The following is a 16,521-nucleotide window of genomic DNA, read 5'->3' on the forward strand; positions in this document are numbered from 1 at the left end:
ATTACCTTATGACTAATATTATATACTATTAATTTAGAATATTAACTTATGACGTTTTTCATGCAGTGCATGAGATCCAATCCAGTTCAGCTCCCCCACCCCTTTTATCACGGGGATACTGTCCTTCCTACCCTTTTATATTCATCTGAAGATGCCACAGAAACAAAATCATTTCTCTTCCACATTTAAACAGCTCAAGAGACCTGATTCAGCAAGTCAGTCTTTTCCATTTTGCAATATGCCACACAGCCTGAAAAGAGAAGGTGATGAGAAAACAAGCAGACAGCTGTTAGAGTGGAGAAGTGGAGGTGATATTGGAATTGCATTATTCAGGCGGGGTGGTGGTGGGGTGAAAGGTGTTGAAGGTGTTGAATGCCATGCTTGAGTGAACTGGCGGAAAAGCTCTGAGCACATTGGCTCACCAGAGCACTTCTGTCAGAATTTTTATTGTCCCGGGGAATGAGTGTACGGCCTATTAGTTCATTACGCTAAAAGCTCCTGAAAAATGTGTCCTTATTATTGCTACCCATTATTGCTACACACAGCATGTGTACGTTTCATTAAATCCTAATTCTCGCCTCGCCACTGCAGAGCTACTTCTGTAATAGCACTTTTGTTTCAGAGGAAATAAATCTGAGTAGGTTGCAGTAGGAGGTGTTATGCATGAGTATATTTTAAGTTTTAGCTACTATGGTGTTTGGAAGCTGATATCAACGTGCTGATTATGTTTCAAATGTGTAATATTCAGATTTAAAATTTAGACTATACATTATACAATATGTTTAAACTATAATCAATTCAATTCAGTCATATGTGGGGAAACCCTGCATTCAACAAGTACCAAGACTGGCATGGCATTTTGCATTAATTTTTTTTTTTTTTTTGGTCAAGCTGGTCAATGCTGTATAAATACACAGTCAGTCTTGAGGTCCTTGACTGTGTTGCTAATGACTTTATGTTACTGCAGGTAGTAAAGATCAACGTGTGCTACTGGAAGGAGAAGGTTCCTGGGTCCTATAGCATGGAGCAGCGCTTTCCCTGCTTCATACAAACTGAATGCTTGGAGTCCAAAGTGGATATCTACGGACTTCCGTCCAATGAGTACCCAGGGCTGATGAAGGTACGTCACGTAACTGGGCCTTTAAGTGAAGTTTTACACAGAAACTACTGCATACCTGCCTCTAACATACAAACTGTGATCAGGAAGTAGACTTTATAAAAGATCAATTCAAAATTTGATTTCAACATGTGATTTTGTTGTTCCTCGTTTGGTTTTGTTGTCTCAGTAAATGCTTCTAGCACTTCAATATTGGTATATAAATCTGTGCTGTGTACTCAACCAGATACATTTTTTTAATCAAATGAAGGCAACGACACCAGAGTATAGCTTATGGATATGAATAACAGGGGTGTTATTTAAGTTCAGTGGCTGAACTGTGGGAGTGGAAAGGAGGACCCAAGAGCGGACACGAGTTTAAACACTGGATTTAAACAAAAAGCGAGCCACTTATTATTGCTGGAAAACAATGAATAAAAAAATAAAGCAAAGGCGAGCAGGGCGAAAACTAAACTAAAATCTAAACTGGGAAAAATTTAACTATGATTACTATGACTGAACTGTGGTAACTGTGATAACAAACATTATCAACATTATTCTGACCAGGAACGTGCGAGAAACTATGATGAACAAGAACATGAAACATGAGGTACATGGAACTTGACGTGACGTGGTGGGAGGAAACACAGACGACCTGACAAAGACTGAAGGAAAACAGTGTTTGTGTGTAGGGGAAGTAGGGACATATGGGGAAACAGCTGACTAGAATAAACATAATGATGCCACAGGGGAAGTAAAACTAAACACATTAAACATGGAAACACCAGGCTTTTCAAAATAAAACAGAAAACATAGAGAGACGTAGACATGACAACACCAGCTAGACAATAAGAACATAGAACACGGGTAGACAAGCACACAGGCATGACTGAAAGTAAATCACTGAGGACAAGACAGACCACACAGAGGACCGGAAAAGACTCATAACTAAAGAGACATAGAAGAACCTGAACTAGACATAAAACTCAAGGCTAACTAATAATAATACTGGAACTTGATATCCTTTCAATATAATATAAGAAATCACAAAAATGAACTCAAAATGCTGGGTCACATGTGGGCAAAAACAGGGCCAAATGCAGCGGTCCAGTTCAAATCTGACCTTTTACTTGCACGTCTTCACTGGTGTCCTCTCTGCTTTTTATTGAATATATCATAAAGTAAAAATAACTAATATTTTAAAAAGAATATGAGTAATAAAATTACCAACAAACAGTTATTTAATCTTCTTTGTAAGTTCATTGAGCTCTTTATTCACTCATATGCCTACATTCTCATTTTTCACTTCCTTATCTCCATGTTATTAATTTTCTCGCGGGCCACTCAGCCTAGTGTTCCCTGTGCTTTGAATCTCAGTGCACTCAAAACCACCCTGCTGTGAGATGACTGCACTAACTAGTGAACAACAATGCCAAACGGCATATTACTGAAATTATATTCAGTTCTGTCAGATGATTTATCCTTTTATATTGTAGAAATCATGTTGGATAACTGGTTACCCTTTATTTGAAAGGACTTTATATAACTTTTTAATTAAATAATAATAAACATAACTGCTATAAACAGTTAATTTAGGGTCATCATTATTGTTTTTAGCATCCTTTAAATAGTCTCATTGAGATCAAGATCTATTTGTCCAAAAAAAGTGCAAAAAATGTTTTGTGATAAGAAACACATACTTGGGTGGCTGTAGCTCAGGAGGTCTGCATGCCAAATATCCCCAAGTTGCTCTCCGATTCATCCATCAGAGTATGAATGTGTGTGAATGGTAGTTAGAAAGCACTTCAAAGCATAAAAACAGTGCTTGTGTGAATGGGTGAGTGTGGCATACCTGCTGACATATGCAGCCTTTAAGCCTTTTCTTGAGAGGTGGTCCGCATGGTAAATTTCATGACTATGAATGTTTGAATATGAACTGTTGGCTGGATATTTTTAGGTGACCTTGTAAGTATCGTGTACTTAGTTTTAACAAAGTTTTAAAGTTTGTGTGATAAGAGAGTTCTAAAATGTATCAAAAGTAGCAGTTGTTGCTGTTAACACAGGGCTATGTCGGTTTAGAAGCTGTGTTTTGTGTTTACCTGTTAGCTTTGTCTAATATCTAATATCTTGTTGATATGAACTTTGATTTAATTGTAAACAAGGATCCAACAGTAAATCAGTAAGAGGGCAAACACTACTGGAGAACACCATGTTCTCCAGAGAACACCATGTTCTCCAGTAGTTCAGAACACAGCACTTTTTTGCTGTATTTAGTTTTATTGCTGCCACCCAGACACATCTTGCTAATGATTGAACTGAACATTGTCACGTGGTTTGTGGTGAGACATTATGGTGTGCTTGGAGTTCACTTAGGTTATAACTCTGTGTGAAAATAAGTCAAATCACAGGGAAAAGCAGCAAAATCATCAACTGATTTAGACCGGAGTAAATGAACTATACGTGTGAAACTGACACTAAGAGAGACTCTAAGATTTGCTAGGCAAGATAACTTTGAGATGGGGCAGTGATTATTTAAGTTACAAGGGTCACTACCTTTATGGAATAGAGTATCTGTGCTTATTGTCCTTTGGTCTTCTTGCCCTTTGGCAATAAGACTCTGATGAAGCAACATAATTAGGGAGTGCTCCAAATGAAACACAGGACCCACAGGGGTGTGGTATCTTAGTGAAAGAAACTGATCAACTGTCTTATCATGTCTTGTGATCCAGCATTTACTGCACAAAGCTGTAACCAGCCTTGCATCTATCCATTGCCAGCTGTCACGGATTCAAATATTGGGGATGGATACACAAGGAAAACCAAAATAACCACACTGGTCCGGCCGGGTTGAGTCAAACGATGATTTAATGAACACACGCGTGGGAGATGGACACTGTGCGCAGACAGCATCCGATCTCAAAATGGTGGAGCCTTGATCAAACTCTTATAGCCTCTAGTGGCCCCCACCTAATCATAAAAGCCTAAACATTCACATTCTTTCTCACACAGCGCCTAAGCTACGACCTTGGCTCCCTGTTTATCTGCTCCTGATGAGATGGGGCAGTATGCTCTGTTCTCTTCTAACCAGACAAATAAGGCGATGACTTTCTGCGAACAGTATTTCTTATAACTCAGCAGTATAATGCATCATAAAACAATATCATTCATTCACAATAAATCAGCAGTCTAATGTAATGCAAATCAGTTTAACAAATGTAATAGTTATCACCTTCTTCTAATTCAGGAGAATAATGCAAACGAAAACTACATAATAATTAACAATCTTTAATTAGGGGTCTAACATGGCATAAAATAATATTATAATCCCACACTGCCGTTTCATCTTGTACAAATCAGGCCAACTCTTCCAAGTTTGTGTTGTTTTTCCTTCTGACCAGATGCGGTTTTTGTGCCACCACCCGCCTCAGGTGATCAGTATTGTGGCCCTAATACTCTGTATTTGTAGGGTTATGACTTTTGGAAAAACAAATACATATGAACTGCATATAATAATATAATTGTCCTTCTGACAAAATTAATTGGTACTGTAATTAATGTTACAAGTGTACATTTCTAGGAGATGGGTCATTCTTCAACATTGTTGCCGAACACTGTTCACTTCTTTTTCCCACATTTTATCTGCTGTTCAGACGTTTTCTGTTTTCCTTTAAAAGTTTATGAATCCATGCATGTTTGGAGGGCATATCCAAATTCACAAGCAAGTCTTGCTAACATTTGACCATTATTTATCAAAGCTGGAAAAAAGGTTTTAGATTTTATTGTTTTAAAGAACTTAATTAAGGCAATTAATAGATTTTTATGTTTTGTTATACACAACTGTTAATGCTTTTCTTTAAAAACAGAAATGCTGTTGCAAAGTGGACTTTAAAATGTGATTTGTTCTCCCTCGGCATCATATTAGTTGTAAGGTTTGTGCTGGAGTTGATGTCATCCAATGACACATCTCTATTTTGGGCATTATGGCAAGCCAGCAGGAGCTCACAGTCTAATAGCAGACCACATGCACAGAAGAGAACGGGAAGACAGATGGTGATGCCACGTTGCATTATTCACTCGAAGACACAGTCACCAGAGCTAGCAATGCTTGGACCATTTAACAGTTTGAAAGAATGCCAAAATGAAGCAGAAGACGGTGGCATTTTCTCATCTGTAGTTTGTTTGTTTTTAAAGCAGGGACCTGCCAAGCAGAAAACCTAAAGAAAAAAGTCAAAGCAGCAGTTCTTTTAATCTCTCACGGTTCTCACTTTGCCTTTAGTCTCCGAGCAAGACTGTATGTGTCCAACCTGGCTTATAAAAACAGCACAAAAAAAAAGATGCTTTGGAAGTTTTTGTAGAGTCATCCTAACCGACAGAAGATACTGAAATGAGTGGAACATGCTCGTGTCTTATTACATTTAATATAAAGCATTTTATTGAGTTCTGAATAACCCCAATCGGTGCTGCAAAAACAATCTGAGACAGCCTGCTAAACTGCAAAATGGTGAACAAAGAGCTTCTTGTGTGCACCTGTACCTTTAAAAAGCACCAGGTTTGCAGTGAACTTGTGCATAGTGCCATTCAAGCTGTGTTTCTGTTGTCATTCAATTGATATAAACACCAAAGCCACAATTAGTCCCACGGTCACATAACACAAAATGCTCAGATGCAAAATTGTTACTATGACATAATAACAGAATGCAAAGCTATTCTATTCACAATACTGCAGCTGTCCTTCTGCTCCTCATATCACTGAAAATATGCTGAGTTTTTGGTACTTTCATATAGAACTAATACCAGTGATGTCATTACAGGTGTGCTACCATATGGGCAGCAAGACAGACCCAGACCAGAGAGATTTGCAGAAAGACCGGTCTGATATTGAGATTCTTCAGCATTACATCACCCGCTGCTTTCCTGGCCTCATCCCTGAACCTGCTATAGTGGAGAGCTGCATGTATACGGTACAGTGTTAACATTGTGTTGTTTGTTGTCATCTTCATCTGTGAAAGTGCAGAGAAAAACAAAACGATAGTGAAAATTTACTGCATAAATTGTGTATTGCGTTTATAGAATCACCAGTCAAATCTAGTAAACAGCTGTGTCCCAAAATAAGGTTTAAAAAGGTCTTCTTCTGTCTGCTGTACTTCACCACAGACAGGGATTAACAAATGTGTTAGACCACCTGTCATAAAAACAAAAAAACACCAACGTTTTAGTAATCTGTCAAAAACTAGTTTAAACTTAAAAAATTCTGTTGGTATTTAAGCAAAAAGCAAACTGAAGGTAACCTGTCTGTCGCCAACAATGAAAATATCATTTATAATGCTAAAATGAAAAATGCAGACTTTTCTCAATAATGGATAATATGTTCTATTCTGCATTCTGGATCGATTATATATTCTATCCAGTATCAAGGGGATTTATCAGAATAAATGAAGTTTATAATAAAAAATGTGAAGTGTGTGAGTTTCTGTCTGTACTTGGGTTCTTGTCAGGTTTTAATGCTGTTCTAAGGTTCATCTTATGCTGTGCAGAACTAGGTTTATGTATTTTGTTTTTAAAGCGGTTTTGCAGCTGCTCACCAACATGATCACATACTGAAGCAATAGGACAATAAATTTTGGCCACCTTGTCTGATATCCCTGAAAATCCTGACAACTCTTCTCTCACTTAACAAGTCATTCTTAAGAAGATAACTAGTCTCTTCTGTTGTGTTCAAATTTGGTCTTCTGTCGGAGGTCACTATGCATATACACTGGGCTTTTTTATCGAGTTAAACAGGTTTTTGAAACATTTTTCATAAAGACTTTGACAGGAACAGCTCACAAGGCCACAAGAAGCAGAACAAAGAGGCTGCAGCACTCTTGAATGAATGTGCATTAAATCTTACTGCTTTTTTAAAAATAACACTTATTTAATTTACTCAAAGTTTGGTTACCAGGGTAACCCTGGTTCTCTGAATACAAAGTGAGGAGTCTCATAATGGGAAGCCCTACTACCACTACATCTAAGACGTAAGGGGTGAGGTCACTTCCACAGCACCATTGGTGCCCTTGTTTCTTTTGAAAAGAACAAAGGCTAGCTCACAGATACCCAACCACATCTGTCCCACAGCTGGTGGACTGTGAAGAGCAAATCAGCTTCAGGAGTGAGGCTCAATAGAGTAGGAGTTCCTGCTCTATTGAGCCTGTTCATTTCTTCCTTTAGTCCAAAGTTGGGATCGCCCCCAAGACCAAGTGAGCAATCTAGGTGTTCAAAGAGTGCAGTGAAAAAAGCATGGAAGAATGAGGAGTCATCAACACTTGGGCCATATATACTTACAATACATAACTTTTTGTTAAGCATAGATAATTTAATGGCTTTATAACTGTGTTGAGTACTGTGAAATTAACATTTTTATGTATTAAAATTGCTACTCCCCTTTGCCTAGAGTTATAGCAGGCTGAGAACGCATCAGGAAACTCAGGTGTTTTAAGTTCATCTGTAGCTGCAGCAGGTCTATCAGTCTCTTATAATAAAACAACATCTGCCTGTAGTGTTTTTAAGGTGGTTAAGTGTCTTATCTTTAACCTCTTCTCTCTGGAGCCAGCTCCATGCACTTTCCATGTGACAAACCTTAGTGTGCCCATAATTGTGTGTGTGCAGCTAATGTTGCACACTGTGTGTGACACTGAAATTAATGAGGAAAAAAAAAAATACATACATCAGTGAGGTGAGGGGGAAAAAAGAACGTTTGATAGGATGTTCCATAGGGATGCAATATGTAGATGTGGATGTGCTGAGTGCATATGTACTTGATCTGCTGAGCAGATGTGTAAAGATTGAGTGTGTTCAAATCAGCTTTATTTATACAGCACCAAATCACAACAACAGTCGCCTCAAGGTGCTTTATATTGTAAGGTAGACCCTACAATAATACATCAGAGAAAACCCAACAATCATATGACCCCCTATGAGCAGCACTTTGGCGACAGTGGGAAGGAAAAACTCCCTTTTAACAGGAAGAAACCTCCAGCAGAACCAGGCTCAGGGAGGGGCGGGGCCATCTGCTGCAACCGGTTGGGGTGAGAGAAGGAAGACAGGATAAAGACATGCTGTGGAAGAGAGACAGAGGTTAATAACAAATATGATTCAATGCAGAGAGGTCTGTGAACACATAGTGAGTGAGAAAGGTGACTGAAGAAGAAATACTCGATGCATCATGGGAATCCCCCGGCAGCCTACTCCTATTGTAACATAACTTATGATGTTATGTTGAATTAACAAATTAACATTAATAAGTTGGATGTTAATGGAAGAAGAGGATAGAAAAATGTAGTGGATCCCCTCTGTTAGAAATGCATATTAGAAATTTATCCAAGTATGTTAACACTCTGAGTCCCGCTGCCCATAAGGAATTCAGGGCTGCTTTGATACACTTGGTGAAAACTCTAGAGTTCAGTTCCAGTGCTCACAGGAGAGTCTGATTGTTGTCATTTTCTGTGTGCAGTATAAAGGCTTATATAGAAGTACCATGCACACCATTCTTCCACCCAAGCAGGCAGCGGGCCTAAGGGATTTAAGTTCTAAAGTGGTACAGCTGCACTGTCTTAAAACAACAACCTGCACTTTCTGATTATTTTTTTCTTGTTTTGTTGGGTTTTTTGTTGTTGTTTTTTTAAAATTTACTAACTCTTCATATTTTATTGTTTTTGCAGCTAACGCCTGACCATCATTTTGTGCTGGACTACCACCCTGCATACAGCAACATCGTGATTGGAGCAGGATTTTCAGGTACAGCGCAATATGGCTCCAAAGAAATGAAAGAAAACATGTGTAGCACATATAACTCTAGCTATATTTGTCAGGATAAATAGCTTCTATTCATTCAAAACTACTGTTAATTAATTGATAATTCAAACCACACAAAAAAACAAAGTATAGATAGGAATGGTAATATTTTTTTGCTGTCAGTGCAGGTGTTAATTTCTTAATGTAGACGTTTCCTTTTGAGACATTTCCAGCGTAACCAGATCTGTGTTAATAGTTAATATTGAAAACGAAGAACCAAGGTAAGGTGCATCGTGTGGTGATGCCTCAGGCACATGGGCTCTGTGGGAAAGTGGATTTTAAGTAGTCGTGAACACTAGACAGGTATCCTATCCACTCAGGAAACCCTGCAGCTGTGGACACGCTGCATTAATACCTTCTAATTCTTCAAAATCATCCCTGATGGTCAACAAAGTCCTTGGGTCCTTGACACAAAAGTCAGAAAAATCAAATCAAGCAAAATCACAAAAGATCAAAACAAAATGACATTTTCCTGAACTAGTTCCTGAGTCTGTTGTAGTTGATAAACTTGCAGCAGTTCCATTTAGATGCTCGTGATAATGATTTAACGCAATGAATATGAGCTTCAACTGAGTTTGTTTTTCCTCAACAAATCATTTTGGAAAAAGTCCCTTTAACAATATTTCATTGAGCAAAGAGATTCATTTTATAAAAATGGGAAATTGAATGCTGGCATTAGCTTTATTTACAGTTTGTAAAATTTATTTTATTTAATTATCATATTATAGCAGATAAGTACTACTGTGTACCACTGGGTGATTTAATCACCTTACTGAACTACTTTGGTCCTGGAGTAATATTAAAAATACTGGTGCTTGCCATTTCAAAATTCTACATCGCCTCATTCTCAAGTTACCACATTCAAAATCTTGAGTGTCCAGGCAGTGCTCGCCTGCCTGCTTGCCCACCTGGCAGGGTGATGACCAATGTTCCCTCTAATTTTTCATGTGTCTGAGCAAACACACAAACTCCCTGAGCGTCCCTTGGACCACTGTGAGCAACATTAGACGTGTGCACTGTGATCACGCCAGCATTGAATTCATCCAAGTTACATGTTTATTAAAATAATCAAATTACAGCATTTACATTTATGTGTGACTACTTTTAATTAAGTGCTTTAGCCCACTTACAATGAAAATTAAAAAAATCTTGTTCATGACCTGTGTAGTATGTTAACACTATTGGAAGTAAAAAAAACTTGAACTCCAATTTTGAAAACACAACTTTATTTCTTTCTTTTTTTTCTTTCTTTTTATAAAGCTCTGACTTGTATTATGAGTCTGTGGTCTGGGAGAGAGTCCTGTAACTCTCTGTCTGCAAAATACAGGATATAATGACCAATGTTGGGCAATTAACAGTGTTGGGGAGTAACGGAATACATGTACCGCCGTTACGTATTTAAAATACAAAATATGAGTAACTGTATTCCGTTACAGTTACCGTTTAAAAAGGTGGTATTTAGAATACAGTTACTTTGTTGAAATAAATGGATTACACAGCGGTACTTCCCTGTGTCATATTGTGGTGGGTCAGGACTGTTTGGGTTTTGTTTGACAGCTACGTTCTGTTGTTCCAGGCGGCAGCGTTACGGTTGCCATGGTTACAGGGTGACGCCCTCTCTGCCTGTTTCCTGGGTGAGAGAGCGCCTTGTTGTTGTTGTTGTGCTAAGCTAATAGGCAGAATGCTACAGGTATAGCTCTAAAGAATGTAGCATCATGGGCAGTGTAGTCCGTGCTGCAGGGAGAATGGACTGCCATACACGTTATGTGTCTGTGAGCGAGGGAGGGAGAAAAAGGAAAAGTACGAGCTGTCATCGAGCAAAAACGGGAGCTGGAAGCATGTAAATATAATAATAACCACTGCAGCCAAGAAGAGAGCCTGACGAGCCCAGTTGTAAGTAAGCTATTAAGACTCGACTGTACACCGTGTTCGTGTTTTCCTCCAAAAACAATAAGTTCTGTTGGAGCAGCCTTTCAACGCCTCTCTCTGTCTCTCGCTAGCAAAGTTGACCCAGACAACAAAGTAAAGCTAGTTTTCAGCTACGAGCCGACACAGAACCCACCGTATTAGCCAGAGGTCCCTTTACTACGGTTCGGAGCCGCGGACCTTCAGTAACAGTAATAAATCACAGCAATAGTACATTCATGTAGTTGTAAACAGCATGATAATATATTAAGTAATCCAAAGTATTCAGAATACGTTACTCTCATTGAGTAACGTAACGGAATACGTTACAGAATACATTTTGGGGCATGTATTCTGTAATGGAATACATTTTAAAAGTAACCTTCCCAACACTGGCAATTAATTATATAGTTACTTCTTCAAAAAAGTAACTCAGTTTTGAAAACAAAGTTTTTTGCAGCTACTTTTTTTAAATGCAGCCAAGGCGTTTTTAAGTAAACATTTCAAACTATTTACAGAACAATCAGCTGTTCTGCTTCAAATTTGATGCCACACAAATTATTTGTGCCACTCCAAAAAATCATTTCTGTCCACTATGAGATGAAGGAGAACAACAGCCTGATACCTGCAGGCCTGACAACAGCAGATGTATCACTGCTGTAACACCTGTAACATTCAGCAGTCGCCTCATTGTTCTGACACACACAAAACTATTAACTACACTACACACTAACTACACAAGATTTGTGCTAAACGTCGCAAATCTCTCACATCTCAAAACACCGCCGTGTTTTGAGAACCACCCCCCCACCCACCCACCCCCCAAAAAAACCCAACTAAATGCCATGTTGCCATATCATTTTTTTTGATTGGTCGTGCTTTCAGGCGCTTTTCTCATAAAACGCAGTTTTTACTGTTTCTTCCCGCAGTAAATATAAACAACGATAGTATTCAGGAAAAAAACAAACATTGCATATTTTGTATCATAACTCTGGTTTTACGTGGCCGATCAACACAATTTAAAAACTGGTATAAAGTACACACTTTTTCCATCAATTGTTCCGTCTGTCCTGCTCACATCTCCAATGGTTGTACACATTGTCATTACCGTGGCTTCCCTCCACATCAGCCACGCCGCTTTGCTAGCTAAAACACCGGTTTCTGCACATAAGGACGCTGTTTGTACTGTAATGTGAAATATAAAATAAGGCTTGTATCGCCCACAGTCTACCTCAGTGTGGCGTGAGATTATACGACCTGAAAATGTTTTCACACAAGTAACAATTTTTATCAAGACAGTGTCAAAAATATTTTTGGAAAAATCTCAGCGTTGGTTTAAATTTATTTTAGTATCATATCAGACGTATGTGCATTAATGGTTTGTAGAGTTAGTCAGTAATATTCACATGAACTGATTTCCACATATAATTCATTAATGTCTCTAGATGCACTTAGATATCATTGTTTAAAGGATCAAACCTACATTTTAAGAGCTGAAATGTGAAGATGTACTACCAAAGAAACAGTAGCACTGAGTTTTAAAATAACGATAAATTTACTGAAGACTTTACAAGATCAACGAGTTTCCGCCAGCATTAATCTCATCAAACCTCCTTTGTACACATCTTGGTTACATACACAGCCTGTTTTGCTGCGTTTTTTACATTTTTCTTTTCTTTTCTTTTTTTTAAATAAATAAATTGGTACAAATGGTTTTTGAAAGAGTACATTGAAATAATAGTTTGTTTTTTTTTAAATATTTTTTCCCTATTCCATTTTTGGATTATCAGCTAAAGATGCTCATCTGAGCATCATGACACTAGCTGACAAGGCTTGTTGACACCTTTACTGTATTAAGCCATTATCCTCACAATCGCTTATTAAAGGCAAAACTCCGTGACAGCAGTCAAACAAAACAAACAGTGTCTGTGTTTTGATTCAGTCGACAGAGTCAGTGGCATCGTTAAAATGAAAATGTCAACAGCTCAAGACAAAGAACAGCAAGAAGTGTGCTGGCACTGTGTACACCAGATGTGTGCAGATGAGTGCCAACTCCAAAACAGCAGGAGCAGCAGCTAAATTAATCAGCATCGCTTGTTCCAGGAAGAACAGCAGTGTTACTCGGAACTCAGGGAATCAAGGGTTTCACCTCTGTCAGAGCAGCAGCCTAAAGAGGACAAAAGAAAGGAAGAGCAGTAGCAGAAGGAAAGAGGAGCCAGATGTTTGCTTTTAGTAAATGTAAGATAGTTTAATTAATGTTATTTAACAAAAAAGGGACGTCATATTTTTTAGGATTAACTAATAATTCATATAGATCAATATAATTGTTTTTTTGCAACCAAAAGAAAAGAAAAGAATCTACATTTCTCACTATTGTAAGACTTTAAATGCACTTAAAACCCTCTTATTATCTACAGTCTGAGAGCTTCCAAGAATGGAGATGCAGTTTTCCAGAGATATTAAAATCTGTACTCTCATCTAGGTAACACATTTGCCCTATATTGTGCATATGCACAATATGAGATATATGCACAGTATGAGGTTGCCATTGTTCCCATAAATACAGATCGGTGGCAAAAGTGGCCAGTTTAGTTTCTGACAGATAATAAATAAAAAATTTAACCAAAATGAACCTTTTATTTTTACATCTGCACTTACGAATAAAAAGGAACCTTTAAGTTTGACAGAAATAAGGACGTGATGTGATATTCATGTTGACTGATCATGATCTCATATCATCCAGCCATTCCTGATCATCAGGATTTGTGCACTTAATTCTCAATTAACAGGAAGTTAATGTGATAAAAAATGTTCCCTTTTTTATATCTGGTTCTAATCTCTGAAGGTTTTTCGGGGAGCCTTTTGGAGAAAGTAATAAGAAGTCCAGCACAAAAATCTGCTATTCTTTATGACATTTTGACAGCAACAGCTGAAGATGGTCTAGTCTGAAATATTGTTTATTGACAAGTGTAATAATAGTGCACGTTTTGTGTCAGGTCTGAATTAGTTAATACACAGCACTGAGTAGCAGTAATTAGCAATAATTTTATCAAAATATTCAAAAAGTCTAATAATATTCCTGTCTTCATACATTCAAATCTTAATTTGATTACTGCACAAAACTTTCCAGTATTATCATTTGTTCTCAAGTGTTGAATCAGTTATCAGACAAGGTTATTATCGTTAACGAAAACTAACGAAATAACGAAAACTAGAAGTGAAAAAACATTTTCGTTAACGGAAATAAAAATAAAAACAAAAAAAAGGAAAACTAACTAAAACTATAATGACTGTTCACAAAACTAACTAAAATTAACTGAATTTATAGCAAAAATGTGTTTAGTTTTCATTGATGTGTGCGTGTCATACAAGAGTCAAGGGTGAAAATGAAGTTTAGTTTCCAGATTTTTTTCTTGCTGTCTCATTATGCCAGCAGGTGGCAGTACGTTAGTCGAGTCGTCTGTGTCGCCGCTCCGTCCACGCGCAGAATCATGTCAGGAAAAGTCGGAAGAAAGCGCCAGAGTCCAATTTGGGATTACTTTGAATATGACTGTGTTTTGGATAAATCAAGTGTCTTGTAGTGGAAAGAGACAAATTATGAGGGACATTTCTAAAGGGAAAAAAATCCCACAAACCTTAAAGTGCACTTGAAAAGCTCGCACAAGAAGGCTAACCTAGCTTACCTTGAGAAGGTAAGGGAGCACACTCAACCCTCATCCCCAGAAAACAGAAGCTAACCCCAGGCAAGGCAGCGTGATGCATCCCGAGACAACAGGACGGGGATATCTACACAACTGTGTGAGTCAATTACCTTCAAAAAGTTCACTTGAACCAAAATTACGAACACCCAGTGCTGCGAGAGTTAATAGTCTCATTGGGGCCAAGATATACATTTTATAGTTGCCTGGTATCAATGGTTGTTCATCTGCCCTAATTTATTTATTTAAAGAACCCATAGGTGGGAATGTGAGTTGTCTGTCTCTGCATGTTAGCCCTGCGACAGACAGGCGACCTGTCCAGGGTGCAGTATGGTAGCTGGAATAGCAACATACCCAAGGATGAGCAGAATGACTGATATGATGAAACTGGGATTTTGTTACACTTAATTATTGCAAACACAACTAAAACTATAACTGAAACTAATCAAAACTAAACTGAAACTAAGGATTTTCAAAAAATAAAAACTAAACTAAACTAGCAAACAATTGGTAAAAACTAATTAAAACTGATATAAAATTGAAAATCTGAAGTCAAAACTAAAAAAAAATAAAAACTAATGAAAATTGCAAAACTATTAAAACCCTGTTATCAGAAGTGTTATTTGTTTTTGGTCAATATAAAAATTATTGCAGCTTTACTGATTGATTGGTAAACTGCATTTATAGTGGGAATTTCTGGGGCCCAGTGACAGATTATCCTCAGTCTCACAGGAGACATCAGGATTCTTAACCACCGTTATTCTTACATTTGTGTTCTTCTTTAATTAACATGCCAGAGGCTCCCATGCGGCCTGCTCGACTCCACCTCTCCTCTCCTGCAGTTATCTATAGTGTCTCCTGGCACCTCTCCATGTCTTCATGCAGTCGTGTCCTTTACCTAATTATAACTGTAATTAATATCCTGCTCCCAGTGCTTTGCTCTCAGACAAGTATGCGCTCACTGGGCTAACAGGCCTGCAATAGAAAATGTTGCAAATATAGATTACGTATTAATGGGGTTGTTGTTTTTATCTTATTCTTAGAGGTGTATGAGTAATGAAGCTAAAAATGTAGAGCTTCACACCAAATGCACATGTGCAGCCATGGAGGAAATGGTAGGTCTGTATATAGCCTGCACATCAAGTGCTGCAGAGGTGCACCAGCATGCACTGCTTCCATTTTTCACCAGGAATATTTTGCTGCAAGTCTTCATGTTTGTATTTGAGTTTCATTCAGTTTTATTTACATAGCACCAAATCATAACAGCAGTCACCTCAAGCCGCTTTAGGTGAGTGAACAAGAAACACTCAGTGCATCATGGGAAGCCCCCAGCACCTACTGTAACGTAACTATACGCTTTCTCAAAACATAAAGTTTTCTGCCTGAAGTTAAACTAGTGTGGGTGTCTGTCTCATAGAAAACAAGCTGAGAATTGGTTCCACAGAAGTGGGGCCTGAAAGCTGTGGACGAGGGACCGCAAGTAAGCTAGTAGTCTTTTGTGGTGATCGGGTACTCTGAGTTTATTAAGATCAGATGGGGATAAGTAATAAATGCTTATCCTAGTTTTTCAGCATGACTTTGACGTAGGATGTTTCTCATTTTAGAGATATTGCACAAATGCAAAAAGCAGTCCTACATGTTTGTGTAACATGCACATGGAATGAGTCCAGCATTTGTCAGTGTTAATGCCAACCAGACATCATGATGCTACAATTTTTAGGGCCAAGAACAAAACATCTTGTTTATTTGAATGTACAAGTAGGAAATTAGAAGTCATCTAAAATCTTTGGCTTTAAGCCATTCCTGCAGTATAACTAATTAATGTGTGTCATCTGGCTGCATGGATAAAGTTGAGTATCAATGCAATGAAAATGTATGGTATGCCTTCAAATGATAATGCCTAAGAAAAGCATGTATACTGTATCCAAAATCTTGTGGAAGTCCATAATTAATTTAATTTAATTATGTGCCTTAAATCAAAGACAGATTTAT

At 37.9% G+C, this 16,521-nt stretch overlaps 1 protein-coding gene across 2 annotated transcripts in view; it reads left to right on the forward strand.

The window, feature by feature from the left end:
* The window catches only part of pipox (pipecolic acid oxidase), a 34,874-nt gene that overhangs the window by 13,350 nt on the left and 5,003 nt on the right, over positions 1-16,521 (forward strand). Inside the window, exons 5-8 of one of the 2 annotated variants that reach the window (XM_087841592.1) lie at positions 968-1,120; positions 5,908-6,057; positions 8,794-8,869; positions 12,774-13,068. In XM_087841592.1, the coding sequence (XP_087697718.1) occupies positions 968-1,120; positions 5,908-6,057; positions 8,794-8,869; positions 12,774-12,910 (516 nt within the window). In that variant the 3' untranslated portion in view covers positions 12,911-13,068. Of the gene's footprint in view, positions 1-967; positions 1,121-5,907; positions 6,058-8,793; positions 8,870-12,773; positions 13,069-16,521 lie in introns of those variants that run through there. The other variant, XM_087841587.1, reaches the window with a different exon arrangement.

Source organism: Neolamprologus brichardi, chromosome 1 (genome assembly GCF_056152115.1).
Source record: "Neolamprologus brichardi isolate AB-2024 chromosome 1, ASM5615211v1, whole genome shotgun sequence".
NCBI lineage: Eukaryota > Metazoa > Chordata > Actinopteri > Cichliformes > Cichlidae > Neolamprologus > Neolamprologus brichardi.